Source organism: Penicillium psychrofluorescens, assembly GCF_964197705.1.
Source record: "Penicillium psychrofluorescens genome assembly, chromosome: 2".
Classification (NCBI taxonomy): Eukaryota; Fungi; Ascomycota; class Eurotiomycetes; order Eurotiales; family Aspergillaceae; genus Penicillium; species Penicillium psychrofluorescens.
In genome coordinates this window covers 3,583,942-3,600,610 of record NC_133440.1, presented here as the reverse complement: position 1 = coordinate 3,600,610, position 16,669 = coordinate 3,583,942, and the positions used below count along the sequence as shown (strand labels likewise).

General features: G+C 52.0%; 5 protein-coding genes across 5 annotated transcripts; 3 read left to right on the top strand and 2 right to left on the bottom strand.

The window, feature by feature from the left end:
• Positions 1-1,254: 1,254 nt before the first annotated feature.
• PFLUO_LOCUS3531 (uncharacterized protein) lies at positions 1,255-2,920 on the top strand (the record flags this gene model as incomplete). Its single annotated transcript, XM_073780788.1, has 3 exons — positions 1,255-1,440; positions 1,488-1,595; positions 1,649-2,920. The coding sequence occupies 3 exons, from the start codon at positions 1,255-1,257 to the stop codon at positions 2,918-2,920; spliced, it is 1,566 nt and encodes a 521-aa protein (XP_073637608.1).
• Positions 2,921-4,538: 1,618 nt separating this feature from the next.
• On the bottom strand, positions 4,539-5,193 carry PFLUO_LOCUS3530 (uncharacterized protein; the record flags this gene model as incomplete). The annotated part of the gene is made up of 3 exons (XM_073780787.1): positions 4,539-4,615; positions 4,676-4,923; positions 5,117-5,193. 3 exons carry the CDS (start codon positions 5,191-5,193, stop codon positions 4,539-4,541), a joined length of 402 nt encoding a protein of 133 aa, XP_073637607.1.
• Positions 5,194-5,375: 182 nt separating this feature from the next.
• PFLUO_LOCUS3529 (uncharacterized protein) lies at positions 5,376-6,609 on the top strand (the record flags this gene model as incomplete). Its single annotated transcript, XM_073780786.1, has 4 exons — positions 5,376-5,597; positions 5,705-6,247; positions 6,301-6,436; positions 6,488-6,609. 4 exons carry the CDS (start codon positions 5,376-5,378, stop codon positions 6,607-6,609), a joined length of 1,023 nt encoding a protein of 340 aa, XP_073637606.1.
• A 1,162-nt stretch (positions 6,610-7,771) lies between these two features.
• Positions 7,772-11,609, top strand: PFLUO_LOCUS3528 (uncharacterized protein; the record flags this gene model as incomplete). Its single annotated transcript, XM_073780785.1, has 7 exons — positions 7,772-8,053; positions 8,112-8,831; positions 8,890-10,112; positions 10,286-10,671; positions 10,727-10,782; positions 10,884-11,302; positions 11,366-11,609. The coding sequence occupies 7 exons, from the start codon at positions 7,772-7,774 to the stop codon at positions 11,607-11,609; spliced, it is 3,330 nt and encodes a 1,109-aa protein (XP_073637605.1).
• A 2,149-nt stretch (positions 11,610-13,758) lies between these two features.
• PFLUO_LOCUS3527 (uncharacterized protein) lies at positions 13,759-16,333 on the bottom strand (the record flags this gene model as incomplete). Its single annotated transcript, XM_073780784.1, has 2 exons — positions 13,759-15,813; positions 16,148-16,333. The coding sequence occupies 2 exons, from the start codon at positions 16,331-16,333 to the stop codon at positions 13,759-13,761; spliced, it is 2,241 nt and encodes a 746-aa protein (XP_073637604.1).
• Between the last annotated feature and the right edge of the window lie 336 nt (positions 16,334-16,669).

Genomic DNA, 16,669 nt, shown 5'->3' with positions numbered 1-16,669 from the left:
ATTACGAAGAGAGAGAAAAGAAGACGAGCGGCGTTTGTTGTCTTGATGGGCGCTTGTTCCAGACTTACCCTCAATTATACCTCAGTCCTTTTCTCCATTTCCCCGTATCAGGGCCGATCTCGGGCTGCTCTAGGGCTTTTTGCTGGTCTGTTTGGCCTGGCCCGACCCCAGAAAAGCCGGGGCTGCAGCAGCCACACCAATCAGTGTTTCGACTGGCTTGCCCGATCCAGCCAGGTAGCAAACATTCACTATTTTCTGGATCTTCGCCTCTATCAGTCCACTGGCGTCGGAAGCAGTAGATGCGGATCGGCTTCTGGGTCCTTTCTGCAAACGTAGGGCGGCAGTTGTCCGCCGCTATCCACTCCAACCTGGCCGAAAGTATTGTATGTGTCAGTAAATAATGTGGGAGTTTATCAGACGGTGGAAAATAAAAATAAAAAGGAATAAAAAAGGGAGAAGAGCGGCTGGAGAAGATTGGCTGAAACATTTCCCCAGCAGTGAAAGACTCTAATCTCCCCGTCTGGACTCTCGTCATGGTGGGCTATCAGGCCATGTCCCTCCGTGTGACGTTACGTTGTGAAACCAAGTCTCTAAAACGCCGGGGACACTCCTGCTGGTTGGTCTTTCACCATCATGCCTCTCTATCTCTCTCCTCTCTCTCTAGCCCGACGAATCTGGCTTGGGGGCACCGCGGAACTCTGCATATCATTTCCCCTGGGTACAACAACAGCGAAGGCAAAAAGAAAAAATAAAATTACGAGACGGTAGACAGAAAGTGAATAACGTTCTGACGAAAGCACTCCCCCATTGGTACTTTTGGCTCCCTGTATGTACTGGGTGTGTACGCCTCCCAATCCGTGGGTCCCCCCTCTCTACAGATCAGGAAATGGACGGATTAAGATAGGCATAGGCAATAATTTTAGAAAATAATAATAATAAAATTGAGGCAGAAGAAAAAAAATGATCAGGGGCAACAACAGCGACCTACACAGTACAGACAATCACACACCGATTGTTACCAAAACATGGCTTAAATCTAGCCCTACCTCCAGCAAAGACAGCTTTCTACCTGTCTTTAATTTCAATCCTTCTTTTCTTTCACTCTCAAGGTATACCCAGGTATGCTCGCTACTCCCATATAGCTTTCTATTTTATACTCTCGAGGCATCTGTGGAAAGACCATAGCTGTTTATCAAACGGTATACTTTGAAACTTTCTCCACGAACTGGACCCAGCTGATCCATTTGCCAGGATATGGCTCATCCGTACTATTCTGAGAAAGTCGATCTTTCTCAAGACTCGTCACTTTCTGGTCCTCGTTCGATGCGGAGGATAAACCATCATGAGCTGAGTGACCGACGCAACAGCAACTGCATTAGTCCCGTATCCGAGTTGGACAGCAAGCATCGCAATCCCCAGAGACGCCGGGTTCCTGTCGCAGTAAGTGCTTTGCCATTTTGACCCATGTTACTACTCACACTCCGCAGTGCGGCCGGTGCCGGCGGAGAAAGATCAAATGCAGCGGCGACAATGGCGACGGCCACGCCTGCTCCAACTGCCGGAGTGCAGGCAATACGGACTGCCAGTTCTTGCGAGTAAGTCTATATTCTCCAAAGGCAACAGGGCCTGCGAACTAATGGTCGGCCAGATGAAAGCCAAGACATTCAATGAGATGCATGAGATGCTTGTCACTTCCAATGGATGGCAATACTCCATGGGATCCTCACTTGCGGACTCGCCCAGGCTGGGGATATACGCAGCCCACGCACCAGGCAAACCCACACTTCTCTCGATGGGCTCGCCTCAAACACGGATGGGTGGAGTTGTTCATTCGGCCGAATACGATGCGGGTGCAATCAATGTCCAGCATGGATTCCCGCGCTTGTCAGTTGGTGCAGACCATTCTCTTCACTACGACGATGAGCAGTCGGCCAACTACAGTACTCAATCACAGCATAACATGCTGCCCAGCAGCATCATGGACTACGGAGCATCCGCATGGAGTCCCAAGGCATGGAATTCCATGTTCAGCATCAACAGAGGCACCACCGGCGGATGTATCTACCCCGATTCCGAAACCAATGGCTCTATTTCTGGATACAACTACATGCTTCCCAGCCAGGGAATTCCGGTCACAGAGATGTCTCAGTTACCTATGACATCTGCCTCGTCAGCAGGAGCCTCCGGAATAACTCTCCCCACGCCGACATGTCGGAGCCAGCAACTTCAGACCGGACTGACCAGTCTTCCCGAGGGCATCTCCAACTTGCCTCTATCATCAGAATACAAGAACTCCTTCTGGAATGCCCGGTGCGACACATCTCCCACCCAACGAGCAATCCCCATGCTCCCCAGCAACGACACCTCCTTCAGCACGAGTCCCTCATCCACCCGCATCAAGACCGACACCAATAATGTCTCCGACCTCACCTTCGGATACCTCCCGATGCCAACCACGGCCGACAACACCACTCCCTCTCTCTCCTCGGGCGCACCATCTGTACCATCCTCCGCGAGCAGCAGCCACTGCCCCTACTCAGGCCTGGAGCAGATTGACTCCTCGTCTTCCTCGCCAACAGACACTCGCATGGCACGCAGTTTCTCTAGTGACCACAGAAGCAACAACAACAGTGGCCAGCAACGTCTCTTGGATCTGAACGCAGACTGCAACCTGGGGATATACGGGTATTCCAGCAGTGAACGGAGTAAAAGGAGCAGCACCGACGCCCGCGATACTCGTTGCTCGGCTTCGACGTTGTTGAACGGTCTGCCCTACACCCGAGTCCGGCATCCTGATCCGCCCAACGGGGCGTTTCCGTTCAACCTCATGCCCACAGACTCGCTGGCGGAGTATCCCCGTGCAGGGGCTGTGAATATGAATCGGCCTTCTGTTTCTCCTTTGGGGAATCAAAGCTATTGAACGTCTTGCCATGGAGAACATGGAGATAGCACCTCTGAGGTTTTGGCTTTCGTCTTGTTTCTGTTTATTGCTCTACTTTTCTACATCGATTTTTTTTTTTTGAATTTCCACCACAAGTCCTACGAGTTTTACTCACATCCACACGCCAAATCAATTGACTGGTCCAGATAAGGAAGGGACAAGAAGGAGGGTCGGTTCTGTTACACTGCTTGGTCACCCAGACCCCGTTGCGGAGGTTAGGTTGATATTTGTGTTTTTATTTGCATTGTCTACTGTATCTGCTGTTGCATTTCATTTCTCTTTTGTGTGTACAAGAAGTGTGTGGTTGGCCATGCCCTCGAATGGCTGGGTGTGTCTGGGCCTTGCGAGGTTGGATCTCTGACCCTGTTTGTGTTTCTGAATGGAGAAGAGAAGGGGGTGATTCTGGACCACATCTACTCTCTCTCTCAGGGATTATCTGGGTGGGTGGTTCTCTCTACTATATCCATTCAGGTCCTTTTTCTATCTCGTCACGTCGGATGGAGATGCCTGATTTGTCTGCTGTGGTTGGCTTTTTGTTTTGAAGTGGAAGGAATGGAGGGAGGAGTCTTTTGTGCTTGCTGTCACGGCCTTTTCTGGGTTTCTAGTATCGTGTTCATGGTGAATAACTGCTAATCCTGTTGACATATAGTTAGCTAATTCCATTTTTATTGACACAGTATCTGCACCGGGCTATCAAAAGCCTATTTCGAGTACGAACAAGGATTCATTCAGTATATGCTAGCAGGTAACACGATGAGAGCAATAATTTGTCACTCTCATTTCCTCTCATCCTGGTCATCTCCCCAGATATTCTCACTCTCTTTTCCGAGTCCACACACCACCTTCATCCTTCTCACTATATATATCCCAACTCTAACCCCAACGAAATGAAAGATGTAGCCTTCTACCTCTGAAAGACAGAGATTGGAGACAACAATTAGAAATTAAGGTTGTGAAATCACCAGCATGCCTTGCACAACCTGATCTGACACATTTTCCACATGTCTCTCTCCGGAGGGTTCGAGTATTAGTATGTACAGAAGGTACACAAGAGATAACGCCCTGCTGCCTGATGATTTGGAATTCTCCCAGGCCCCTGCAGAGCATGTGTGATTCGAGAACTTGACTTTACCTCTTGTCAAGGGCGAGGAGGCTAGGTGCGGTTGTACTGAGTTCAGTGGAATAGGCCAGGCACAATGGGACTACGAAGCAGAGCAGACAGGTCTACCAATGATACCACCGACTGGACAGACCATGTTTGAGAAACAAGTAGTGAATTCATTCCAGGCCACAGCCTCAACCCGGATATTTCATGTGCCCTTATGTTGCAAGAAACTGATGATCCAAAAAAAACACAAGCAGCTAGATAATCCACATACAACACGCCTTGTCCACTTTTTGAAATATCCATTTGGAACCATCAGATCCAGCAGCACAGGAAGTTTTGTCCACGATCCACCTTCTTCAGCCGCGGGAATGGTAAAAGGCTGTCCATCCGCCAACAACGTACACGACCGAACCCCAACCCCAGGTACCGAACACACCACTCTCCCTTCGTTCTTCCATAATGATGATTGAGCGTAGGGGGTGAAGGCGTTTAGTCCTTGCTCTTCTTGGGGCCCTTGACCTTGGCGGTACCACGGAACTTCTTGGAGCGGTTCTTCCGTTGCTTGCCTGTACGCAATAAAGATCAGCATTGAAAATAAATCACCGGGGAATGAGCGAGGGACATACGCTGCTGTCGGCTGGGCTTCTCGATCTTCGTGCCGGCACCGATGCGGACCAGGCGGTAGTGAGGCTCGAACTTCTTCAGGGCCTCCTGCGAGTCGTAGACCAGAGCGAAGCCGGTGCTCTTGCCACCACCGTACTGCGTGCGGAACCCGAAGACGGACACCTGGTCCTTGTTGGACTTGTACAGGTCGGCCAGCTTCTCGCGGAGCTCATCCTTGGAGACGTTGGGGCGGTTGGGGTGGAGGACGTCCCTGTAAAGAAGAAAATCAGATCGCTGTTTCCAAATCGAACGTGCGTTTGTGTTTGTGTGTGCGTGCTCCTCGCATTCCTCCTCTTGTCGTGTATTGAACGTCCGGTCGAGTCGTCCATGGCCATCCACAAATCTCGAATTCCCACACACCGATCGCACAGTCCTCGCACAGGGGTGGAAAAAGGGAGTCTTACACGACCATCTGCTTGCGGGCCAGCAGAGGGTTGCGGATGAACTTGCGAGTCCGCAGGGTAACGTGAGCGTCGGCCATTTTGGTGGTGATGGTGATGGAGAGGACGGTTGGCGATTGTTTCTCGTTCAATTTTCGTGTGGGCTCGGCTACGACGACGCTAGCCTATCTGGGGGTGGTTTATATAATCACGTCACATGACGAGTTGCCCTTATCTAATCCCTCCCGATAACCAATCAACCATACAACAATTTCGAACTGCCATGATCCGCAAGCTGGTCGCCCAGTACTTCCAGCTCGTGGATCCCTCGGATCTGGCGCTCCCGGATGGCCCTGTTCTCGTGCGGCCCGATGTGCAGACCGCACTGTATGAGCGCATGTTCGCGGAAACCGTGTTCCCACTGCCACCGGCCAACTATCGCGCGCGCGTGCTGAAGCTGATTCTGGCGCGCATTGAAGCGTCAATCCGGGATCCGGAGGAGGATGTAGGTTGATGTTCTTGTGCTTATACTCTCTGTCTATGTTTTTATCCGAAATTTTTTCTCTGTCTTTCTTTCTGGAACCACTCCATCTGACGTATGTCTTCCTGTAGGAGATCCTCGACGATCTCATGTCCAGCTGGAGCACGCTGGTCGCAACGCCCAAGACCCCAGCTTTGGAGCAAGCACAGCAACTGGAACTTGTAAAATATACGGCCCCCGCGCAACCCGATACGACAGACAGCAGCATACCAGAGCGCACGGTTATCACCTCTGAGTCGCGCGGATTGATTTACGGGTCTGGCACTACGGGGTTCCGCACCTGGGAGGCAGCGCTCCATCTGGGGTCGTTCCTGGCGACCAAGATGGGCGAGTCCCTCATTCGCGGGAAGCGGGTCATTGAGCTCGGCGCTGGCACCGGGTTCTTGTCGCTGCTATGTGCGCGACACCTCGGGGCTCATACTGTTGTTGCGACGGATCGGGAGACTACTCTGATTGAGAATATGGACCGCTGTGCTTCTCACAACCAGATCGGAATTGCCGCGGAACTTCCATTTTCCCCGGCTGTTTGGGAGTGGGGGACTCCCTTGGACGTGAAGGGCGGCGATGCGGTGTCCGAATGGAACCAGTTTGACGTCGCACTTGGTGCTGACCTGGTCTGTTTCCTTGCTCTTTTGGTCCTGTTGTTTGCATTGACACCCCTCGCCAGATCTACGACGCGGATCTTGTGCCACTGCTGTTGTCCACGGTGCAGGATCTGTTCGACAATTATGGACTCCAGCATTTTATCATCTCCGCGACCGTGCGCAACGAAGATACCTTCGGGACGTTTTTGAGTGTTTGTGGTGAGTGTGATATCACCACTTTCCTGCTGGTTGCTCACCCTCATTCAATAGAATCCCACGCCTTCACCGTGGAGCAGGTCCCCTTTGAGTCTGTGCCGTCCGAATCCCAGACCGGATTCTTCCATTCGACGAGCACGCCCATCCGCACCTATCGCATTTTGCCCCCGTCATGAATGAGCGACTGTTTCCAAGTGCCACTGCTGGTTCCCCCTAGCCTGATCTCTAACGTGGTGATGGGTGGCTGCGTGGATTATTTGTAATGGGGCTATCCGACGACTCCACCGTTTATACGTATTGCCATTTCCGGCAGAATCGGAAGCGGCCGATTTTTTCTGCCGGACAAAAAGGGTAGTGTTGGTGCACAACTCACGGCTGCTTGCAGTGCGCCCGAGGTTACTTGCACACATGGCGCCCTTACACATTAGTACTAGGGTAGACTCTAGTGTACTTTGCCTCATGTACCCTTCAGTGTCTTGCGTTGTCACACAATACACTCATTTTGCCTCTTGATCAATCGCCTCCTTCGACTCCAAATCCCCCCCTAGGATCTATTTTTTTTTAATGACCGAATAATTAAAATCAGCGAATCCTTCCTCTACATGTAGACTCTGATCAAAAGATGTATTAATATGGAATGCATGCTCCGCTTAAGATGGGTTCCGAATGTGAATCTGGGAGATGGGAATCTGAGGAGACAGCCACCCGACTAGTATGCCTCCTGTATAGATGACCCTGGGTACATGGGGCAAAGTACGCGAAATTATACTCCAGTATACTCTAGTACAACATCTGTATGAACACCATGTGTAGGTCGTCACCGGAGAGTCCCGCAAGCAGCCGTGAGAGGTGGGCACCATCACACTTCCAAGGAAAAAGGAGACACACTAACCGGATGTGCGTTGATCCGATAAGCAGGAACCACTCGGATCGCAGCGAACAATCGATAGTGGTGGCTTGGCACAGCCGTCTGCCAAAAGGATTCGATGATGAGATCAGAGAAACAGGTTGGCACCACCGGTGATAATGGTCTCTTAGTAACAGAGTACCATAGGATAGTCACGACCATAATAGTACCAGACTATACGGTCGTACCTAGTGGACCTGACCCAGCCGGTGTCTTCGGGTACCTCTTGCTCTCTCCCCGTCTGGACCGAATCAAAGACCGACCATAAAAACTCTGCCCTGATTGTGGCGCTGAGTCTATTTTTACTCGTCATTCATTACTGATCTCGAATCCCTTTTTCGCTCGATGCCATCGTTCATCATCCATTACATCAGCTCCCTCTCTTTCATGGTCGACGAGTTCGGGTCCTTTTATGTTTCCCCATCGCCACCATGAATGGCACCTATCGCTACGATCATGACTTCTATGAAGAGCCGATAGAGATGAACGCCCGTCAACGCAATAACCCTTACTTGTACCAGCAACAGCAATACGCTCAACCCCCCAGTCCCTACTATGAGACTCACCAACACCACTACGGGGCCCAACCCATGTCGCCCATGCGACCGTCGCGCCCGCCATCAGACGAGTTCGCCTCCCCAACGGGATGGCCACTGCCCGCGCCGTCGTTTGTGCACAGTCCCTATGATTCCCGATCCGCTTCTCCCTCATTGGTAAGTAATGCAATAGGACAGCTCCTGACAGAAACCCCATTCCTAAACGATTGTCTAGTACAATCAGCAGCAGATCGACCAGAGCAACCAGTCTCTAACCAACCTCGTCACCCACCCGTCGTCTCCGGTCTTCGCAAAGGACTGGGTGCAGCCGGGCTCGATCGCGCGCATCTCCGATCGAGACGACATAGATACCTGGAAAGGGTGGAAGCGCTTCCTCTTCAAATTCGTCCCCCTCTTAACCTTCGCCAACTCGGGGTTGTACCTCTTCTACCTGGGTCTGCGTGTCTTCTGCGTGGTCTCGGCCCAACAGGCGGCGGGCCAGAGCTACGCTGCGGCATGGGTGTTCATCGCGATCGAGATCGCGGTGGCGATCCCCTCCCAGCTGCACAACTGTTGGACCATGATGGCTATGAAGAAGAGAGGGCGGCCCAAGCTGCGATTGATGGGCGATGATGTTCCCACGGTGGATGTCTTCATCACCTGCTGCGGAGAGGAGGACGAGGTTGTCCTCGATACTGTCCGTGGCGCGATCGACCAGGATTATCCTCGCCACCGATTGCGGGTTATCGTGCTGGACGATGCCAAGTCGGCAACTCTCGAGTATGCCGTCAAACAGCTCGCCCTGGGCCAACCCAACGTGTTCTATATGGCTCGCGAGAAGATCCCCGGAAAGCCACACCACTTCAAGGCGGGCAATCTCAACTACGGCCTGGAGCAGGTGCGGCATTTGCCGGGAGGGCCGAGCGAGTACATGGCGGCTCTCGATGCGGATATGGTAAGTGCATAAAAATAATGTCCAAGAGCATTCCTTTTCCTGACATTCCATACCCCAGATTCCGGAGCAGGAATGGCTGCGTGCCGTTCTTCCCCACCTGGTTGCCGATCCCCTCATGGCCCTTGCGTGCCCTCCCCAGCTGTTCTATAATACTCCGCTCTCCGATCCCCTGGCGCAGAGCCTGGACTTTTTCGTGCATGTCATTGAACCCATCAAGGATGCGCTCGGTGTGGCCTGGTGTACCGGGTCTGGGTATATCTGTCGGCGAGAGGCTCTCGATCAGATCGGTCATTTCCCGCTGGGTTCTTTGGCCGAGGATGTTGCCACATCTACGCTGATGCTGGGTAGGGGATGGCGGACGGCATACATCCATGAGCCCCTCCAGTTTGGTACCGTTCCGGAGGACTACGGTGGCCACCTGAAGCAGCGAACGAGATGGGCTATCGGAACCGTGGACACTGCTTTTAAGCTGAAGTTTTGTCTCTGGGGGGATGCCGTCAAGAAGATGACCATTGCCCAGCGCTTCTCCGGGTTCCTCTACGCCACGCTCAGTTTATATACCATTCTGGTCACGGCATCTCTCTTCGCGATCCCCATCATTCTTCTGTGGGGTAAGAGGCTGGTTGCCTATGCGAACGAGGATGAGCTGCACTGGCTCATCTGGGCTTGTTTCGCGGCCAACATCGTGAACCGGCTTTGCGAGTTTGTCCTGTTCAGTCCCGCGGGCTACCACACCGGACAGCGCGGTGCTCGATACCAAATGTGGATGTCGCCTTATATTGCGCTGTGCATTGTCCGGTCCTTCATTCTGCCCCGGTGGCTGGGCGGCCAGACACAAGCCTTCAAGCCCACTGGATCCTTGGGTTCAACCCTGAACGAGCGAGACCCGAAACAGCGGCGGTCCATGTTTGTTCGGTTGACCGTGCTCTTGTTCAACTATATGGCCGTTTTCCATCTGGTCTTTGTCTACGTCACTCTGGCAGCGGTCGTCGTCTCGACCTACCGGTGTTTTGCCCAGAACAGCGATTTCAAGGGGATCGTTCTGTGTCTGATCACCCACGCGTTCTGGCCACCGATGGTATTCCTGTTCATCTGCTCTTCCCTCTGGACCCCTCTCTCGTACATGATCGATCCCCCAAACATGCCAGATCGCGAGGATCTGCTGATCCGAGACCCCAAGACCGGGGTTGCGCACCCGACTGCTCAAAGCAAGAAGATCGGGTTCGGTGGCCAGGCCGCCTGGTTTGAGCTGGAGTACTCTCTCGCCACGGTGGCCACGGCGTTGGTGTTTGTGTATTCGTGGTTTTTCTAGCCTTGCATGTACAACGTGTATAACCATGTAATTTTAAATCAAAGAACACGAAGCGTTCCGATTAAGTATAAGTTAAGTGGATCATGGTAATTTTCCATTTTGTCTCAGATTAATTTCTTCCCGAACTGGATTTTCCCCCTAGAAAGGCGGTGGCGATGGCGGTGAAGATATCTTATCTGTGGCGCATCCTCTCCTACACTCTCTTTCTTCCGTCATTGCACCTTCCGTCACTCGAGCTATTGTCTGAGAAGATGGTTCTGCGATGGGTCGTCAACTTCGGCCTCGTGGCCATCCCGATCGGGGGTACCATCGGCGCCATCCTGGGCATTGAAGCCCACCGCCAGGCAAACGGACAGGCGCCTCTTTTCGCTGGGGGCGGCAACGATGGTGGCTCTGGCTCTGGGGGCGGCAGCACCGGTTCTTCAGGGAATACCGGCGAACATTTCAAGCATAATGGGATCACTTATTCGCAATATTGCAACAGGTCGATTGGTATTCCGCCGGGTTCGACGGGAGAGCAGTTTACATGTGAGGCGGTGGAGTCCCTGACCGTTGTACGATCATCCTGACTGACTGTCTGCAGTTAACCCAAATCAGTGGGGTGTCAATTCTGAAACAGTCGGAGGTTTATGTATGAATGTACGTCGACCGAGCCTGATGGCTAATCTTCCTCACTTCGGGATTTAATCTATATACACAAGGCTGCAAACCCTCAGTTAATTAACGTTACAATCTTCCAGATCACAACCTTCGAGAACGAAACCTACGCGACGAAATATACCGCTCCTCAATTCTCCACAAACTGGTACTACCAGCAGCAGAACTTGAAACAGCCCACGCACGCATACCCCAACGTCATGGTGGACGATGTCCTCCCCATCGAGCTGCAGAAGATGACAGGGCTCGACCTGAACTTCCAGTGGACGTACAGTGTGGGCAACACCACCGCCGCGTCAACCGACCTCGTTAGTCTCAATGCCGCTGGTCTCAATGGCAACGTTGCTATCGACATGTTTTTCGACTCCGACTCCACCACGGCTCAGGACAGCCAGAAGGCCAAATACGAGGTTATGATCTGGTTTGGGGCGTTCGGGGCCGCTACTGTGCCTATTGGGGGTCCGAATGTGGTGACCACTCATGTGTTGGACGGGACGACGTTGTAAGCATTTTTCCACTTCTTTTCGACCTTATTCAAATCCCGGACGCTAATGATTGTATGTAGCGAGCTCTTCAGCGGCAAAAACGGCATCGACCAAACCGTCCTCACGTGGAATGCGACCCAGGTCGCGGAAACATTTAACGGGGACATCTCCCCACTCATCACCGATCTGTATAATCTGGGTGCAGAAGGGTACCCGGAGAAATCGGATTATCTGGGTGTATTCCAGTTAGGCTCGGAGGCGTTTTATTCGAATGACTGGGTTACATTTTCGGTGTCGAGTCTTTCGGTTGACATACAGACTTAGTCTTATTCTTGGGGTTTAGTCTTTCTGTATATCTAAAGGCTGGAGTTTGGCGTCGCATCAGGCATTATTAACTATTCATGAATCCTTGCTGATAGATAACAATTCAGTCAATTTTATTTTTCTTCAATACTGGAAGCAGGCATGGCAGTACTATGGTAGCAGGAGTACACAGTTACATGTTCCTCAATCCTGAATGACCATTACAAGTCGTACCTATGTTGTATTTCCTATTCCGGTAGGATCTCATCCGTTTTTGGGTTAAAGATCATCTGCGGAAAGCCCCAGCTTTCCTGGTCCGGCTTCGGTTCAACGATTTCCCGTTTACACAGAAGTAGTGTATGTTCCTATGAATGTATGGACTCCGTAAGCTTCAAGAAGAGATCCTAGGAGTGGGTCTTGGGGAGTGGGACGCTCCCACAGCTTCAAACCACCGAGCAAAGCGAGGGACATGACTTATAAATAATAGTAAAGAAATAAGCAGACCGATTTGCAGTTCGACCAGCGAACCTACTAGGTATTGAAGTCCTTGAAGTCCCGGCCTTGGCCGCGTGGCTTTGCATCCTAACCAACCAGGTAGGGCTCAGCTGGACTGCGCTGAGGGTTACTGTAAGCCCTCTGCTGATAGCTCGATATTTTAGCGAGGACCAATACTGTCCATATGCTGGTTCTGTACGTTCGGAGCTGTTGTTCCGGGTGCGTTCTTTATAGAAATTTGAAATAGGTATCTAGTCAGCTTGCCATGGAGTCTAATAAATACCCAGATACCCTCAAACATATTCGACTAACCACTGTCTTGATGGCTGTACCACCGTGAGCATTGTTTGCTCTCTCCAATCCAGCCAATATATGCAGCCCATCACTTTCTCGTTTCTGCCCACTTTCTGATCTCTCCACGTGAAGCAGTTTTCATGGAGTATCTGATCAAGATGAAGAGATTAGTCCAAATCGTCCCCGGCATTCTGCGATCTATTCAAGTATAACCCCACCCCGTCTGCTTCCTCGTCTCAATTATTCATGATCCACCTATAACCACTAAGGAACTACAATGCTCACCCATAACTGCATCATAACAGGTCATCCTCTCCGTCTCAATCCTCGGTTTATCAATCGACCTCGCAAAAGGCCAAATCATTAGTTCTGTCCCGGGGACAACGGTCTTCGGTGTGTTCACGGGTGCATTCGGTATCATAGCCGCACTGATAGGAGTGGCGGGGATATATATTCGTTCCTTGCAGGGAATTCTGTTGCTTATTTTGGATGGCGTGGCTGTTATTGTCTTTCTTGCTGGTGGGATTGTATGTCTTTACTTTCCCTATCACTTTCTTCTTCAGGGCTGTATATCTACATAGTCATCTGCTGTAGGCGTGGTCTTCCATTAGCTATGCTAATGTTTCTGGTGAATAGGCATTCTCAGTGGCTCTCCACGGAACACATTGCTCCAACCCCTCTTCTACAGGATCGAACCCTCTCCTCAAGGACGGATGCGTTTCCTTGAATGGGGCTAGTGAGTGCTATTACGTTGGTTTGACGGATACTTCGGAATTGAAAAGTCGATGCGAGTTAGCGATGACTAGTACCGCGCTCATGTTCGTGGGTGTTTTATTGTGGCTTGGGACAGCGTGCTTTTGGGTTTGGAAGAGACAAGGAAAAAAGGGAAAGGGACAACAGATGAGTGAAAATGGGCTGGCTCAATCTTCGGACTCTGACAAGGCTGTTCCGATCTCCGCTGAAGTGGATGGGCGGGATGCTTGTGTTGAAGTTGAGGGGAATGATGCTGTTACTAAATATACGGAAGCCGAGGGGAGCGAAGTGTACAGGCCGTATGAGCTTGGACAGGGATTTATTGCTGAGTTGCCGGCTTAATGAGTGTAGGAGATCGGTTGATTCAAGTCGAATATAAAGATGATGTCTGGTGTTTGGGCCCAGGACAGGAGCAAGGTATGGGTGATATATTGTAGATGTATTCAATTATGACCAGAATGAAAATGAAAGAATGAGTTTGTGTCGGGTATCATCATATCCACGCAACGCCTTCCAAACGCAATCACAAGTGAACTGCGGACCAAAAGAAATGTGGCGTCATGCCATATTGACCAAGATTAAGGTAAATCGCTAGAAAGAAGATTGTAAAGACTGGATAGAAGAAAGCCTAGCCGTCTGCCTCGGCTAGACTCTCTCGCAGCAAGTTCTCGTCAAGTCCCTGGGCATGAACGGCAATCGGAGCTCGTGGTGGAGGCCGGTAGCCCAAGATCGGACCTTTTTGATTCACGCCTGTGAACCGGAATCGGGGCGGAGCAGGCTCAGCAGGGTTATGAAACTCTGTTGATGGAGTTGATGAGGACAGCGAAGGTGAGGAATCGGGTCCGGTCTCGCCGTCAGAGGCTACTGGTGCCATGCCCCAGCGCCCTAATACCCAACCGCCCATGCGACGGCCGAGTGTTGCGGACTTTCGAGGCGTCGCTGTCGAGCTGGTGTTGGTGCTCTCAGCAGAGATGACGGACGATGATTCCGTGGCGACATTATTGCCTGCAGCCACAGAGGCCAACAATGATTTAGAAGTTTTCTCAGAGCTTTTGCCGCGGTCGACTGTAATTATAGGTGCTGATACGACAGGAGGCGTAGACACTAGCTCAACGCTCGGAGATACCATGCACTGGGGTATGCGCATGCCAGTACGCCAGTCACCCATCCGCGAGAAGCGGCTCGTCGGGGTATGAATGTCCATGCCGGCCACAGTGTCGAACAAACTGTCATGGGAGGTGGATCTCCGCAGCGGCGTGAAGGGCATTTGCATATCAAACACACCTTCGTCGGCGACTGCAGTAGCATGTTGGTAGGGTGCGGATGAGGCTTCTTCTGACTCTTCTGGAATGACAGGCTGTTTGCCATCGGCTCGGCTGAAATGCTCGTCATCAAAGGCCTGTGATGGGTCGTCGAGTGTCGAATCAATGCTGTCGATCTCGGCTAGTGGGCGGAATGGCAGGTCGAAGCCCTTGACGTTGCGCGCCCCCATAGTAGGAGACCCAAATACCGTACTGCCGGGACTAGTCGGCTGGGAATCGAATCCACGATCAACTCGGTCGAAGATTGAAGATGTTTGGAACGCAGATTGAGGAGAACTTGCAATGGAGTCAGCAGTTCGTGACTGCAGAGACCAGCAGCGGGAGGAGGTAGGTGGCGGTATAGAGACAGAGGTCTGGGACAGAATTGTGGATGTGGAGGAGTTGGACAGTTGAGTGCGGTGGCCAGGTCTTCGAGGTGACTGTGTTCCTGAAGCAGAGCTCCCCATCACAGAACGTTTCTTTTTCACCCGACGGTTGAGCGAGCCCTTGTCTTTCTTCGCAGATGGAGAGTGGTAGTGGTGATGGATATGGAATTCCTGAGAGACACGTCGCCGCTCCTTGGCTTCCAGCTCTTCACTCAGGGTAGTGGACGAAGCCGGTACGTCATAGTCTCCTTCACCGTCGCCTTCACCGTCGCCGGCCAGCGGCTGGTGAGACATAACCTGCTCGCGCAGGTTCTGCACCTCCTGGTTTGAGCTCTCGAGCATCTCCCGGAGCTCTATGATACCCACTTGTAGATTGGCGTTGTCCTGCAGAATATCTTTGACAAAGCGAGATACCACAGTCCCTTCAGGATTGCGACTGAGGTCGGAGGCAGCAGCTGCGCCCTTAAGACGTCCCGCAGCGTTATCCAATTCACGCTCCACAGCTCTTTTGCGCTCCATGCGCTCCACAAGCTCTTCATGCCGCTCGCGCTCTTCACGGGCTTCTTTCTCAATACGGTCGACTTGTTCATGGAGATCCCGGAGTGTGGATTCTGCATTCTTCCACCGCTGCAATGCAGATTTCTCATCATCTTGTGCAGACAACAAGATGTCCTGTAGTCTGGACTGTTCGGTTTCCATCATGATCAACTGCGTCTCAAGCTCGGCGGCACGAGCCGCAGCCACGGTCAACTTCCGTAGTTCAGCTTGTGTGCTTTCCAACGTAAGAGTAAGCATCTTGGCTCGATCGTCGGACTCCGAGACAGCCTGATTTAAACCGTCCAGCTGGTCAAGCAAACTGCGGTTTTCTTCGACGATGCGAGCATTTTCGGCCTGAACCTGTCGTTTTTCGCGCTCCAACGTATCAATACTTGCGACTAGACGCTGGCGGTCCTCTTCCGCCTCGGCCATGTAACTTTCATGGCGGTAGAGCAGGGCCTGCAAAGCAAAGGTCAGCGCCGAAGACCCTACTGGTGCAGCATAATCTTGAAGGGAAGTCATGACGGACGCCAACGCAGCGAGAGAGAACGGGGGACCGCAAGACTGAGGCCATGAGAGAGAGAGGAAGCGTGTAGTGCAGCAAATGTGCCCCTGCGGTTCGCGGGGCATAAGGTGGGACAGGAAAAGCAAAGAACGGCAAATTTTGGAATGCCAGCGTTATAGTTGATGTATCAACATGCATAGTTTGCGCCGGTCCGGCAGCCGCCCGTGCCCGTCATACCGTCGATCAAAAAGAAAACAAAAAAAAGGACCAAATGAACAAAGCACGTACCTGACCTAATCTCGCCGCGGTCTCGAGGTCCTTTTCGAGACCCTCGAGAGCCACATTATTGTGCTCTAGCAGGGCACAGTCATCGCGCCCGCAGCAGCAGCGCAAGGCGGCAGAGGATGCGCTCGAGTGTTTAGGAATGCTAGGGATGTGGTCCACGCCGCCCGGGGTATGCGGATGGGAATCCATGGGCGGCATGAGAATGCGACGGTAGCTAGCCCCTTGACGGAAGCGAAGAGGTGAAGGGAACCGCCAGAGACACGATGCGATGCCAGGTGCAAGTTTCACTGATAACGATGCGGAGAGAGATGCTCAGGTGACCGACCGACCGCTGATGTAATGATCAGGCACGAGGAGTCGGTGTCGGTGCCTGAAGTTGGTGCCTGAATATTGCCTGATTGTTCAGGCGTCATTTTCGGCGTGATTGCCGAACCTGGGGAAATTCCGAGACGAGGCTGGCATGAACTCAGCCAATTAGCCGGAAAGCAAAGCAGTGCCTGGAAAGTTCCTAGCTACTAATAATGA